The 16,074-nt window shown below is 39.0% G+C and overlaps 1 protein-coding gene across 1 annotated transcript in view; it reads left to right on the top strand.

The window, feature by feature from the left end:
• The first annotated feature begins 2,071 nt into the window (after nucleotides 1-2,071).
• LOC126474518 (venom carboxylesterase-6-like) overlaps nucleotides 2,072-16,074 on the top strand; it is a 105,084-nt gene continuing 91,081 nt past the window's right edge. Inside the window, exon 1 of the mRNA XM_050101990.1 lies at nucleotides 2,072-2,083. Coding sequence (XP_049957947.1) covers nucleotides 2,072-2,083 — 12 coding nt within the window. The remainder of the gene's footprint in view (nucleotides 2,084-16,074) is intronic.

Raw genomic sequence — 16,074 nt, 5'->3', positions numbered from 1 at the left:
TCTTACAATTTAAAACCTGGTTCCTAAATATCTGTCTTACCATTATACAATCTATCTGATACCTTTTAGTATCTCCAGGCTTCTTCCATGTATACAACCTTCTTTTATGGTTCTTGAACCAAGTGTTAGCTATGATTAACTTACGCTCTGTGCAAAATTCTACCAGGCGGCTTCCTCTTTCATTTCTTAGCCCCAATCCATATTCAGCTACTACATTTCCTTCTCTCCCTTTTCCTACTACCGAATTCCAGTCACCCATGACTATTAAATTTTCGTCTCCCTTCACAATCTGAATAATTTCTTTTATTTCATCATACATTTCTTCAATTTCTTCGTCATCTGCAGAGCTAGTTGGCATATACACTTGTACTACTGTGGTAGGCATGGCCTTCGTATCTATCTTTGCCACAATAATGCGTTCATTATGTTGTTTGTAGTAGCTTACCCGCATTCCTATTTTCCTATTCATTATTAAACCTACTCCTGCATTACCCCTATTTCCCCTATTTGATTTTGTGTTTATAACCTTGTAGTCACCTGACCAGAAGTCTTGTTCCTCTTTCCACCGAACTTCACCAGTTCCCACTATATATAACTTTAACCTATCCATTTCCCTTTTTAAATTTTCTAACCTACCTGCCCGATTAAGGGATCTGACATTCCACGCTCCGATCCGTAGAACGCCAGTTTTCTTTTTCCTGAAAACGGTATCCTCTTGAGTAGTCCCCGCCCGGAGATCCGAATGGGGGACTATTTTACCTCCGGAATATTTTACCCAAGAGAACGCCATCGTCATTTAACCATACAGTAAAGCAGCATGCCCTCGAGAAAAATCACGGCAGTAGTTTCCCCTATCTTTCAGCCTTTCGCAGTACCAGCCCAGCAAGGCCGTTTTGGTTAGTGTTACAAGGCCAGATCAGTCAATCATCCAGACTGTTGCCCTTGCAACTACTGAAAAGGCTTCTGCCCCTCTTCAGGAACCATACATTTGTCTGGCCTCTCAAAAGATACCCCTCCGTTGTGGTTGCACCTACAGTACGGCTATCTGTATCGCTGAGGCACGCAAGCCTCCCCACCAACGGTAAGGTCCATGGTTCGTAGGTAACTAGTTAACAGGACACCTCTCGTTTCGAAAAAGAAAGAATAGATTTCCGAAGGTTCTACTGTAGTTCCGTTGATTTCTGAGAAATCAGGCGTTCCACTGTTTGAACTCTCCTTAACACACACATAGTACCCAGAAACTGGCGTCGGTTAATAAGAACCTTTGCTGCTGCTTGCAAGAGCAGTACATTGAAGTCGTCGCTTTGATTCAAATTTCAGTGCAGCGATACCGTAATTTGTCCAATTAGTTAGTGGTAAATAGACCTCTACGATACACCCTCGTATAGTAATCTAAATTAAGCATCATCAGAGATCGATATAAATTGAGTACCGTGGTGAAATGTGTGCACAACTAAATATGGGCCGATGCATGATAAACGTTTATCACTTGTTGTAGCCTCATAAGTCTGCTGTGGGTATATCACATCACTCGTGAATTGTACATTAGTCCAGGAACCGACGGAGACGCACTAGAACTTATGCAGTCTGATAGTTCGTTTGTAGAAAATAAACGAATATATGTTGACAAGTAAACACCACTCTCCATGATATTCTAGGTGATATTCCCCCTACATTGTCACTATCAAGCTGTATAGCATCATGCTATAGTCTGCGACTAATTACCTGGAGCACCGGCAGAAGTGGCCGAGCGGTTCTAGGCGCTACAGTCTGGAACCGCGCGACCACAACGGTCGCAGGTTCGAATCCTGCCTCGGGCATGGATGTGTGTGACGTCCTTAGGTTAGTTAGGTTTAAGTAGTTTTAAGTTCTAGGGGAGTGATGACCTCAGAAATTAAGTCCCATAGTGCTCAGAGCCATTTGAGCCAATAACCTGGAAACGTGACCACTGTGTGTGTACATGTATTTTCTACTCGTTATAGTAGTTCAAAAGTTGCTTGTAAGTAAGTTTCAATAGCCTCACTATGTGTACTATGTAATACGATGTAGAGAACCGCTCCTTGAGGGAATCATGGTACTGCATGTGAGTCGATTATCTCGTTGCTAAGTCAAGGTATTTTCAACAGACCTGAAGGTGCTCGTAGACTGTGAAGTATTTTACTGTTTGCCTCAGTGCAGTGCTCTGTGTAGATTCTCAGGCAGCAGCTAGCATATTTACACTTTTTCTTTTGTTAAAGTGTTCACTCCCACCCAAGTAGCACTCAAATCACCAGGGCTCGTCCCTATCTCCTTTTGCTTTAAGTTTGTATGGTTTTATTTTAGAAATTTACTTGGTGCCACTTACAGCACTAAATTCATGTACTTTACCCTCTTGTGTGTGGATTCTCAGTTATTCTCTGTTTGTTCTGGATGCATTCTTTCATGTTATTATACACTTCAGCATAAAAAGAAATGCGTGAAGAAATTTGCTTAGTGTATGTGTACACAAGGATATTGGGGTTACTGCTAGAAGCTCTGATGGCCACAGTCAACAGACATCATTCTAGTGGCCTGTAACGACGTTGGGAGACATGGGGCAGAAGTTGTGTCACTAACGGTGGTTCTGAAATCCTCAGGGAACCCCTGATACACTTGCTCCTTTCTGTGTCAACGATCTGACAGATTCGTCCGCGTCGACTGACCGGAACGGGTTGGCTCGCTTGTCTCTGAGTAGAATTCGGATTGGGATATTGATTGTTCTGCTGTCCTCTTGAGTCTGAACAAAAAAAAATGGTTCAAATGGCTCTGAGCACTATGGGACTCAACTGCTGAGGTCATTAGTCCCCTAGAACTTAGAACTAGTTAAACCTAACTAACCTAAGGACATCACTCACATCCATGCCCGAGGCAGGATTCGAACCTGCGACCGTAGCGGTCTCGCGGTTCCAGACTGCAGCGCCAGAACCACGCGGCCACTTCGGCCGGCGAGTCTGAACAGCAGATATGCATTGCTGCCCAGTGATATCAAATATCAGCCAGCAATGGATGTTGTTGGACCTATGTCCATTCTCCAGCAAAGTCCTCACAGTCATTGGGAATGGGAGTGTTGGTTAATTCTCATTTAATGTCAGGCAGGCAATGATTCTTCTCAGGGAAATTCCACGCATGTTGGGAAGGAAGGGTACGCAATGATAAATCATGTTGCGAATAACGCCTACCATGGGGCTATAAGCTGATCGCCTGTTTCTTTTCGTGGTTGAATGAACTGGTGAAGACATCTATCATCACACGCCAGTTGAAACAACGTTAAACTATTTCCTCTATCGTGCTTAGAACGTAGGGCTGCCGAGTGGAACGTTTAAAGCAGGTGCTCAACCAGTTCTGCGACGATCTCGGAGACGCATTTGTTGACCTTCGAAATGGAGTGGAGTACTATAGAGGCCGCCTTAAAAGATCTGATGTGCATTAGCCACAGGGAGTGCTCTTTTAGTAGTGTCCATGTGGCGCTTACATTGCCTCACTAAGCCAGACAGTGAACTACGTTCTATAACTGTAGAAATTTTAATCACAAAGAAAACATTCACTCTCGCAACTCATAAAGATATAATGTTGAAGTTATTTTTATTAATTACCGGTAGGGGTTTGGAACGTTAGGTGTCAAAATTGATTTAACTATAGCTAATGATGTCCATATAATACTACGAAAAGAAAGCTGGCTGAAATAAAAGATGGAAATGAATTTTAAAACATCTCAAGCACAGCTAGACGCCAATGGTGGCCGCTAATTGACTGCTATAAAATTTCGTTGATCTTTAGTGACAATCATTATCAAATTAGCTCTCCTCCTGATTGGTCCGTGCCGACAGGAAAATAATATGGGATTTGTGGCATCTTGATGTAAAGACTTTGTTTGTTTTTCGAAAACAGTTTCTTGGAAGACTCGCATCATTTGCGATTTCCTTTTTTCTGTAGCAAATGAAATATATAATTGTTAGATTTTTAAATGTTATTATAAATCGATTTTTTGGTTGTGTTAAATAACAAACCTACTACGTTTTGTATTTCCATACGTCGTTATTTAAGGTACCTATTTTGCGCTTCTCATTTGTAACGAGAGTGCCTATCATCAGTGAATTAAAATTATGACTTTATATTAAGTTTACGCTCAGAAACTGTATAAATATGGCAGTAATGCGAAGGTTTGGAAAATAATGACAGTATATTCTTTGCCAAATAAAGATGGTCTCGTATTTACTATCCGGCTCTATTAACGTATCTGTTAGCCTGATGCTCATCTACTTGCCATATGAAACGTGTGGACCATAGCCGGAGCGCTACATGCTCATGTGGGGAATATGGGTCCCCTGAGCAAGCAGCATTCCATTACAACACCCTCATAAGTGTAAGACCCGTAACAGAATACAGTGACATCAAGGAAATGTTGCGAGAACCGGACAAATGGTGTGCGCTGAGCAGAGTCGCTGATAAGGTTACAAGGACATTGCATGACACCTATAGAGCAGAAAATCAATACGGAAAACATCGTACAGGCATATAACAACCACGACAACAGGATCCATGGGAGGACACAAACTCAGAAACCGCCACTGATGTAGATGCAGACACAGAAAATTACAAAAACAAAGCAACAACATCAGACATAGGCTCATAACATAAACATATTACACATAAAATACATAAATAACGTAATTATAAGTAAAGCAGATATGGCAAGTGACTAGGCCATGTATGCAGACTTCACTTTAAATATGGTAACTAAATAATGTAGAGGAGAACGACTAAGGTAAATTATGAGGCAACCATTACATCTAAGTAATATGCCAAACGAACAGGAGGGGCACGAAGTTTAAAGTTCCTAGACTCCCCTCCCGCTAATGGCAATGGTTAAGAGAACAGCGCCATGCACACCAACATACAGTATAACAGAATACACACGACAGGTACAATTAAATCTAGATTAGCAACACGAGTAGCACAACTGGTACGTGCTAGAAGTAATAACTATTAATACCTCTTAGACAGTAGAAACAATACACGTAGTCACTCATGCTGTATATTATTTAGAAATACAAGAAAACATAATTTTGTATACTACTTCAGAAGGAACAGGTTCCATGTTTCAGCTGATGCTCCTTTACCTGGAATAGCAACAACACGAACCATAAATTTGACGTTACATTTCGTTTTGACAGTAAAACAGAATCTGCAGATGGTCCATTTCCTACCTTTCTATTATTTTCTTCGATGTTAGTAACGTTTATTATTTTAACAACTTGTATCCTACAATTTCATTGCTCAAAACAAATTTTGTTAGCACTGTGGAACAGTGTAACTATTATTACAGGTAAAATTGTAAAATGTTCGACTTGCTTTTCAACATATTACACAGTAGATTTTTAAACATGTAATGAATGGAATGAAAGGAAACGTACCACTAACTAATTTTTGGAACAATTGCACACTCATCATCAGATGGAGATGTTACAGGAACGTTACTTTCAGGACCACTGCAGCTGCAGCTAGGGTCGTGTTGCAGCTGGAAACGACGGAAATTTTGGCGAACGTTATGGAAATATATACAAAAGAAAATGATAGTTTTGGGTTACCTACATTACACTTAAACGAGGCATGTTCATAGCTTTCTATTACTATATAGTGTTTGATTATTGTGAGACCAAGCGTCCCTAAATACAATGTGTGTGTGTGTGTGTGTGTGTGTGTGTGTGTGTGTGTGCTAGCTAATTGTATATTATCGTACTTAATTTGTTTTTGGTATCTCGAGAGAGCGCAATTTAAATATTCGAAGACATTTCGTTAAGTTGTCTCTAAATGTCCCTTATTTCAGGCGGCACCACGACCCTAGGGTCTAGTTGCACACAGTGCGGAAAAAACATTTATATGATGTTGAGCCTACTGGGGTTCCAAAACTAGTTACTGGCTGCATATCATACCTCCATAAAACACCAAATAAATCAGAGTTTCAGTTCCCCATCCACTTATGAAAGGAAAGATTATTATGATGTGGTGCCTGAAAACGAACATCTCGGGAACGGCGAAGTTTCTCTGCTGTTCGCGTGAAGCTTGTCGATTGTTAGTGTGCGAGTGAGTAACTATGGAAACGAGTTAAAGGACGCGGAAGCAGTAGGTGGAAATGTGTGGGCCGTCGACACCACGGCACAGAAAGTGGAGTTTGGAGGCTTACCCACTCTGTATTGCACAACACGCGGATATCTGTGACAGATATGACTTCAGAATACGTCGATGGTGCTGGCACATTTGTACTGAGCACAGCATTTCGTACCTCTTTCTGAATATGGGGCTCCGTTACAGATGTCTATTATGGGATAAATTCTAGTGTCAGATACCACCCGTCGGCTTTGACCAATGATGTCATACGTGAGGCAAAGATTCTGCAATGGACAATCGATGAATGGAACGGATCATATTCTTAAACTCAAGAAAGTAACCTGCCATAAAATAATACATTTAATGCGACTATTATTTACGCGCAAATTTCATTTCAACAAGTTGAGGACGACTGAAATAAATAAGAACACGAGAGCAATTACGAGTACATATGTTATATTTTACACATGAAATGCTAAAACGATCTAAATAATGAACCGTCGAATAGCTAGAATCGGTAACTAGAAGCAACCTATGTAGGTCATTTCTAGTTATCGATTCCAATATTACTGTTTGTTGCACAAAAATCTTATAACATATCAGAAATGTGCTTAAAAATGATCTTGTTAGTGAACTACAGAATACGACTAGACTTTCAAAAAACGAAAATGTTTACACACATTACTACACACTGTAACACCTCCGTTTATTTATCCCGACCTGATCTGATCGAATAGCAGCCCAATATTTATTATTAATATGACCATGTACCTAATGGGGCTGGTAATCGGAATTGACTGCCACGAAAGTTGTTACTTTCCAGTTCATCCTGTTCAATACTGTAATAATGAAATGACTGGTAACAAGGAAAACACCAACACAGTTTCACTAATTACGAACCTATATTCGTTTCAAAAACACAAAAAAATGGGAGACAGCCACTGCCTTCGTCATACATATCTAATTACGGCTAATCTCAGCACAGGCTTCTTCATTTTCCATTATCGTCACACGCTAATCCATCACTGCATCCAACACTGCAATCCAACACTGCAATCCAAGGTGATGCCGGCGCGGTAGACGCGAAACCAAATATCGGCCCTAGAAATGTCACTGATCACTTTCGTAATAATACTTCTTCACTTTCCCGGTATTATTCTAGTACAAAGGGGTCTAGCCACGGCGATGGCGACTCCCTTCTCCGTTAAAGCCTTGCATTTCAACAAAGACCTCCACACACCTCTACCCGCAACATGGCACTCACTCAGCTCCACACTCGCTCTCGCAACACGACACAATCGATTGTTCGCCCTATCGACCTGTGCCGAGTGCAAATTTATAGTAAGGGCCTACGGACCCCATACATCCCCGCCCTCGAAAACTTCTTTGGAGCCTCTGGCGTAAAAGAATCGACAAGGAAATTAGATATAATTACATCTGAACAAAACACACAGTGTAAATAATTAATGAAATTACAATTCACCAAATAATCCCTCGACTCCGGTAGTGGGCTGCCTCCACAATAATACTCTACAAAAGGTTATTACATCTCACCAACATGGCATTGTCCAAATCACAATTTTCCATCAAGCAGCAATAATCCTCTATAGTCCACATTGAATGTAACACACAACATACAAGCAAAAATTATTACGTGAACACATGACATATGAGTTATTATATTACAAATAATATCCTATTGGCTCTGATAGCACACTGCCCCTACAGAAACATCATACAACATCAAACTGTCTTAATTAATATGGCATGGTAAATATTTTTACAAACTTATCTTACATTCAATTACCAAAAATCTTCACTTTCAAAGGTTTGTACGAGTCATTAACTACATATTTGTTATAACTTGCTACAGCAAAGACAAGAAAACAAACTAGTTGAATGCCAGCTACCCCTATGGTGTGCTGTCCTTTCAGTGGGGTTCCTGCCGTCCATACTACTATCACTCTAACTACAACTCACTTGGCCAACACACATGAAGGTTAAGAAAGAAATTCACAACTTATTCATCTGAGTCTTTAACAAAAGCGAAATTGAAAATGAGGACAACATAAACCATTTATGTCGTGACTTATGCAATTATTTTACAATTCCTCATACGTCTACAAACCCAATAATTTTAAATGCTCCATTATACCACTAAATATGTCTTACATAATTATTTGCATCGCTATAACTAATGTGGTCACCCAATGAAAATTTTTAAACTAGTGATCATTTCATTTTGCCAAACATTACTGCCATATGTGAATTGTTATCAAGAAAGCTTAGATGAGAGGTACAATATTTCCTGTTATACTGACATTAATCCAAATCTTCTATACGGATATTTATTACTCATTACACAGCGCCAGAATTCTGCTTCTAAAGCTTGATGTAAGTACAACCATACTTGACTTTGATAGCTAATTGGATACATGAATTACTCATTACTCATGAGTAAGCATACTTCAGATAAACATGTATACCTACAAATAACTTGCAAACAGATGTTGCTCATGTGCTAAATGACATACTTCAATACTTCAAACATCTCATACTCCATACATTTCATTACACATGACTCCCTCAACTTAACAGCAACTTCAACTGCAAATAAATATATATCTTCAACCCACATCAATCCTCAATATACTTCAATACTTCAAACATCTTAACATCAATACACTTCATTACATATAACTCCCTCAACTTAACAGCAACTTCAACTGCAAATAAATATACATCTTCAAACTACAACAACCATCCATATTCACTGCAATAACTACATAAAAATACTACTCCAGGCTCCTTGGCCTCTCCATTCATAATATTTCACATCATTTATTCGAACAACTTTCTCCTCATGTATTTGTTTCTTTATATGTTCATCTACTTATAAGCTGATACATTACTTCAATCCTCTTACAATTCCTTGACCTTTTCATGCCTCATAAAACAACTCTATAAGATTACACAAACTGTTGTTTGACCAATTAGCTTCCCACGACATTTTATAAACATTAGCTTTCTTATCTGGTTCTCATTTTATTACTTCTGGCACTAATAATTTTGCAATATACTGACACTAAACTGAGCTTTCAACTTATTGATTCTTTGACACCTCACACACTACATCAACAGTAACTACTTATCCTTATTTTAAGTCAACTATAAATTTACTACATGGTTCCTGACTGAATTACTTGGATGACCACTACCAATCCTAAATACTGCACACTAACTTTCTTAACCTACGGATAGAGATAGATGGTAAAGGAGTGAAACTTGAAATAAGAAATAAAGTATCACCCAGTTGGGAGTGTACCAGTCGCCACTTGGTATACCAGCAAAAGAGTTGCTAGCTCCCTACACCTTACTTTCTTCAATTCGTACCTCTTGATCCCTTTGTCTATCATCTCTTCTCTCATAATTCCTGTCATTATCATCATCATCTCTCCCATGATTGTGGTGAAACTGTTGACCATTGCCATTGTTCCTACGTCCATTACCCCCACCTCTACCTCTGTAATTTGGTGGGCCATTAAATTGACTTTGATGGTAATTATTTCCACCTTGGTTCTGATCACGCATCTGATTGTTTTCCTGTGCACGAATAGTTTCTAATTGCTCCAATATTTCCATTAAGATATCTTCATCTTTAATCAGGCTTCCAGATAAGTTTTCTTGCATCCTATGACTTAACCTCCTTTTAATTGCCGATATCATTATGTAGTCATTCAATGGCTGCTCCAATGTTTCATTCAACTCCCATAGATTCTCAGCAAATTCTCTCAAGGTACCTTTGCAGGTATTAAGGGACTTTTGATGCAGTAAATCTTCAAGTGTTGAACACTGGTGACTTTTGGACCAGTATTTCTTTAAAAACTCTTCCTCAAATTGATTATAACTAGTAATCCCTTCCTTCTTCCTGACTCCCCAAGTGAAGGCCTCACCTTCCATCCTATCTATTGCAAACTGAATCTTGTCTGCGTCTTTGAAATGTGCTGGGAAAACTCTTTTTAACCATTTCATAAATATCATAGGGTGCAACCCTCCCTTCGTTTTAAACTTCTGCCCTGTATTATTCTGGATGTACCGATTATCACTGCTCATCAAGGTAACAGCCCTACCTTCCCCAACGGTTAAAGTGGCATTGCTAATTCGTTTATCGATTTCTTCTGTCTTGCTCTCCAATTGTTGCACTCCCTGTTGTAATTGCCTGACCTCCATTGCTACCCTCTTGTTATCCCCTTCTCGTTGTATGGCTATAGCATTTTTCAGATTGACAGCCAGTTGGTTTTGCTTATCTCCTATCCCCTTAACCACATCATTGCATTGTTTCTGCATCTGCGTCACCTCGGCGATTCGATGATCGCAATTTTTTTCCACTTCGGTGATCCTTTCTCCCAATTCGGCTTTAGTTTCTTCAATATTGTCTTCTATCTTTTTTGTTTTACTTTCCTTCCATCTTCTCCACGTCTCCGTGGACTTGGTGTATGCTTTTCTGCAGCTTACTCTCTCTCTCATTGATGTCCATCTTCAGTCGTTCTTGTAACTCATGCAGTTCCTTCTTCAGATTATATTCTATCTTCATTTGCGATGTTTTGATCTCTTGTGCTAGAGTTTCCTTAAATGATTTTTCTATGCTTCCTTTGGTTTCTTGTAAATCTTCCTTTAATGATTTGAGGAACATTTCTTCCCTTTCTCTAGTTTCTTGTAAACCTTTTTCTAATGATTTGCGGAATAGTTCTTCCCTTTCTCTAGCTTCTTGTAAACCTTCCTTTATTGTTGCTTTGGTTTCCTTTAGCAAGTCTGCCAACATCGACCGTATATCCACACCCTCTGAAACTGGCTTATCTCTCGTTGTTTGTCCCAGTGTCTCAGGGTAACTAGTTGAATGTGCTAATGGGCTTTCTAATGACAATCCATAATCACTGAATCCTGAATCATCTCTGTCTTCCTGTCCTATCCCTTTCCTTTCAACGACTGCCTCACAAACCTGCTTATCTTCACTAGACATGTTTGGTTTATTTCTAATGCACAGGCAAGTAATATAAAATAACCTCTAGCAACCCAAAACACTCCTAATTACCGCTAAACTAATCAAACAGTAACTGTAGTATCTTCAGTTAATCCCAAAATTGATACAATATGTATGAGTACTGAACGTAACGACTCTCAAAACCTAATGATTTCAAATATCAATTTTCACATACACAGTTTATGTAAAATGTTTTAAATAAGACAAATCACACCATTCATTGAAGCTATAAATGTAAAATCTCCAAAAACAATGAGAATATCTCTATAATCACCATTTAGACAGCGCAGTATGCATAAATAAGTATGCTATATTTCAGAGTCTGTTTCGCAAACTTTTCGGAAATTACTGTAATTGGGCGCTTGTCCTAAGATAAGACACAGTTTAAAACTGTTTATTTATCGTGAAGACAGTATAGTGCAATTTAATGTTATGCTAACCAGTTGTCTTCACTCACCAACTAACGTTACCACGAGTCACGATGTTTTGACATTTGAAGTGGGCGTGGCGCTGTACTGCCGCTGGAGCCGCGTGAAGTCGCGCTAAAAATCTGTGGTGAGTCATCGTAGTTCTCAGTCGGCCATTCCGTGGCGCTGCAGGCGGGCGTAGTTTGTAGTTCGGACGCTAGATGCCGGGTTGGCGCTCGGCGTCTCGAAGTCGCGCTGATCGCTGTCCAGTTTAGTGCGTCTGCGTCTGACCTTCTCCTTGCACAGGTAGTTGGAATGACGTGTGAAATCACCTCGCAGATCGAAGCTCTTTGGCACAGCTGCTACATGGGTCTGCGTGATGTCATTCAACAATTGTGTCGCCATATAAATTGTCGCCTGCATAACAGTTTATGGGTCCACATGAAGTTGCTCGATTTTCATTATTCAAAAAGCAATTTCAGTCATAACATTATTACTAAACACTTCTTTAAAAGATTCCATAACGAATTCTTAGCTCGTTTTGTTGTGGTAATGTTCACACATGTCTTTCTTTAGTGTTCACTTTTCACAGTTTTTCGTGCAGATCTACGCATTTCCACATTATAACACAGTTTATCGACACTATTACTCTTATCTAATATGGCGAGAAAAACAGTTTATTCACAATCGTAAGTTGTTATTACTTCGTATTGTTCAAGATGCACTGTTTCTTGTCGCGATCTTAAAGTTTATACTCTGTCTTCATCCAAAATTGAAAGATATTTTCTCGCGTTAAGCAAAATAAAATTACCTATTGTTCTTACTATTCGTCCGAAGATTGCACTTGTCCTTTCACGGTAAGCCAAGGTGTAACAACTCCGTTTATTTATCCCGACCTGATCTGATCGAATAGCAGCCCAATATTTATTATTAATATGACCATGTACCTAATGGGGCTGGTAATCGGAATTGACTGCCATGGAAGTTGTTACTTTCCAGTTCGTCCTGTTCAATACTGTAATAATGAAATGTCTGGTAACAAGAAAAACACCAACACAGTTTCACTAATTACGATCCTATATTCGTCTCAAAAACACAAAAAAATGGGAGACAGCCACTGCCTTCGTCATACATATCTAATTACGGCTAATCTCAGCACAGGCTTCTTCATTTTCCATTATCGTCACACGCTAATCCATCACTGCATCCAACACTGCAATCCAACACTGCAATCCAAGGTGATGCCGGCGCGGTAGATGCGAAACCAAATATCGGCCCTAGAAATGTCACTGATCACTTTCATAATAATACTTCTTCACCTTCCCGGTATTATTCTAGTACAAAGGGGTCTAGCCACGGCGATGGCGACTCCCTTCTCCGTTAAAGCCTTGCATTTCAACAAAGACCTCCACACACCTCTACCCGCAACATGGCACTCACTCAACTCCACACTCGCTCTCGCAACACGACACAATCGATTGTTCGCCCTATCGACCTGTGCCAAGTGCAAATTTATAGCAAGGGCCTATGGACCCCTTACAACATGCAAAGCAATAAAACGCAAAAACGACCAAACTTTGCAGCCGATAACTATACTACACGAAAGTCACACCTGCTACAGTAGCTCAAAGTGACAGTAAAATCGATACACCAGGAGTGACAGTAAAAATAAGAGAAGTCTAGCAGAAACATGAAAGAGGAAAACATAAAAATGGCTACATAAAAAGAAACTTACCGCATGTGAACTTCCAAAGGAGTCAAATATCGAGCCAGACAAGAACGAAATAAGGACATAACAAGAAATAATAATGTTATAAGGTCAAATTGTAATGGAAGAAGGAAAATCCAGAATAACTAATGAAAAAAATAATAAGAAACACAAACTGACAGGCACGAATGAGGTACCACCCAAATCAGTTCTTCCCTACCACCTGCCGTCAATCGGACGCAGAATTTTAAAATAATAAAAAAAATGAAACCACGAGTCAATCACATAAACCCTCCGATAAAGTCACAGCAATACACCTCGGCCCACCATTGTAACCAGAAAATATTAAAACGACACAAAAACCTCACTCCAGAGAAACCAAAAAGGTATCACTCGCACAATACAGTAACATAAAGAAAACGCAACGTTAAACAAGAAGAAAGTATCAGACCCACCAACACCTAACTAACGAAATGAGACTTGTTCATTTTGCTGGCTACTTTCATAAATGCAGGAAATAAAGAATAACCTTTAGGAATACTTTTCCTCCAACGTTTGGTATTCATCTAAATGGCCCTCGATAGTATTAGCACAAGCCCCCAACTTATAATGTTTAAGGTGAATATTGTGATTCATGACCAAATGATGATAACCCCTTGTACAAAGCAAACCCATTCGACGTGACTACAGAACCTTCTTCCACATATTCTTCTATTAAAGACGTCAAGACTTCCTTTGTCCGATTTGGTACAACCCTAAATACAACATCAGCACAGTCTACTCCAGAAGCTACTACTCCAAAAACACAAAGTCCAAAACCTCGAGCCGCCTAATGATTGCCAAAAATTTATAGTTAATTTACGAATACTCATTTTCTGAAGCAAAATTTTCGCAGTAAGAACAACTGACTCATCCATAACGAACAGCGTGAGATCAGGACCTTATAAATCACGACTACTTATAAATCGCGACTACTTTCATTAACAAAAGATGCCTAAAACAAGTTACGAGATGAAAACAAAACAATCTAAATCGAATTTTTAATACACGTGCGTAACGAGGAAATCCAGAGAAATTATTTAACGTTCATCGACAGCAATCTGCGGCACAAACAAAATAACATCACACATTACGTCATTAGTCAATGCCGACGGGTGGTATCGGACACTAGAACTGACCCCTCTTATGTGTTTCAGTTTTGATGAGTTGACATCATGTTTCAGTTGCACTTGTCTCATTAGGTAAGTAACGTTGTTCAATTGAAACCCTAATTTGTAAATAAGAATCTACAATACAAACATTCTTGAAATGAAATGTTATTACAAACACCTCCCTACAGACCCATTATCTCTACATTCTCGTATAAAAAGCATCATAGCTCATTCCAAACCGCTTAGTATAGAAACTTGAAATTAGGAGAAGCTGTGGTCATTATACTGTAGGCGTACTTTAAGAAGGCACTTTCCGAAAGTCCAACCTGGGGTGAAAAAGGAGATGAGATTTTTTATGAAACTTTTTTATTACGAAAGCATTTTTAAAACTAAAGCTATGAAAATCTGTATTTGGCTTCTCTGTTACAAGTAAACATATGTATGTCACTGTTTCTGTAAATTCAACCCCTAAGGAGGTGAAAAAGGGTGTGAATCGTTTTAGGAAAATATTTAATTGTGAAAGCATTTATAAAGCTAAATCTTTGAAAATTAGTGTTTGGCTCCTCGGTTAGCGATGAAAAAATACGCTTTTAACAGTTTTTTGGAAATTTTGCTCCTAAGAAGGTGAAACAGGATCAGCCTGATTCAATGACTCATCATTGCTCAGCCCAAACCGCTGAGGATAAGAACTTGAAGGTTGGACATTGTGTTGATCTTACAACTTAGGCATCGTTTAAGAATGGATTGGCCGAAATTCCACTCCTAAGGGGGTGTAATGGGGATGAAAGGCGTTTTGAAAGTGTATTGCTGCCAAGGGAGTTTTGAAACTAGAACTGTGAAAACTGTTATTTGATTTCTCAGTCAGACAATAAAACGTAGGTGTTAGTGCATTTTTGAAAATTCAGCCACTAAGGGGTAAAGTAGAGGGTGTAAGTTTTTTTGATAATAGATAATTACTAAAGACCTACCAAGGGATTTTTAAGGCTACATGTATAACCACTGGCCTTTGACTTCTCCATTAGAAATAAAAAGAAATGCTTGAGTGTTTCTGTAAATTCAATCGCTAAGGGAATGCAATAGGGGATGAAGTTTTTAAGAAAATGTTTCATTTCGTGAAAAAATTATAACGATAAATTTATGAAAACTGGTATATCTGTTGTTTCACGTCTCAGTTAGATACAAAGAAATATTTGTTAAGGGATGAAAGTTGCTCTGGAAATATATACACAGGAATGCAGAAGGCATGAGTAAAGAAAACTTTGGACTCCAGCTACCAGAATGGCTTATGGCTTTAATGGGCTTCATTAGCTTGTATAGCTTAGATGATGTTGCAATTTGGGAATAACATAAAAATTCGATTAAAAAAAAAGAAAAAAAAGAAGAAGAAGCTCTGCAGGCTATACAGTCTACACGAGCGAAGCAGCGTATGCTAAGATAGTCGTTCTATAATATTGCGTAAGTAATATGTTAATCATAAAATGACTTTCGATGTCATGTACAGTGAGGGTTGTTTCAGGACTGAACTAGATAAGACCGCCACGTATGTCATCTTTTTCATTTACATTGATTACTGGTACATACGACTAGAACGCAAATAATGTGAGGATACATCATGATATATGGGACCACATATTGTAAGTA

The sequence above is a fragment of the Schistocerca serialis genome, chromosome 4, assembly GCF_023864345.2.
Source record: "Schistocerca serialis cubense isolate TAMUIC-IGC-003099 chromosome 4, iqSchSeri2.2, whole genome shotgun sequence".
NCBI classification, from domain to species: domain Eukaryota; kingdom Metazoa; phylum Arthropoda; class Insecta; order Orthoptera; family Acrididae; genus Schistocerca; species Schistocerca serialis.
Note: the sequence above shows the minus strand (reverse complement) of the source record. Positions and strands in the feature narration are given on the sequence as shown.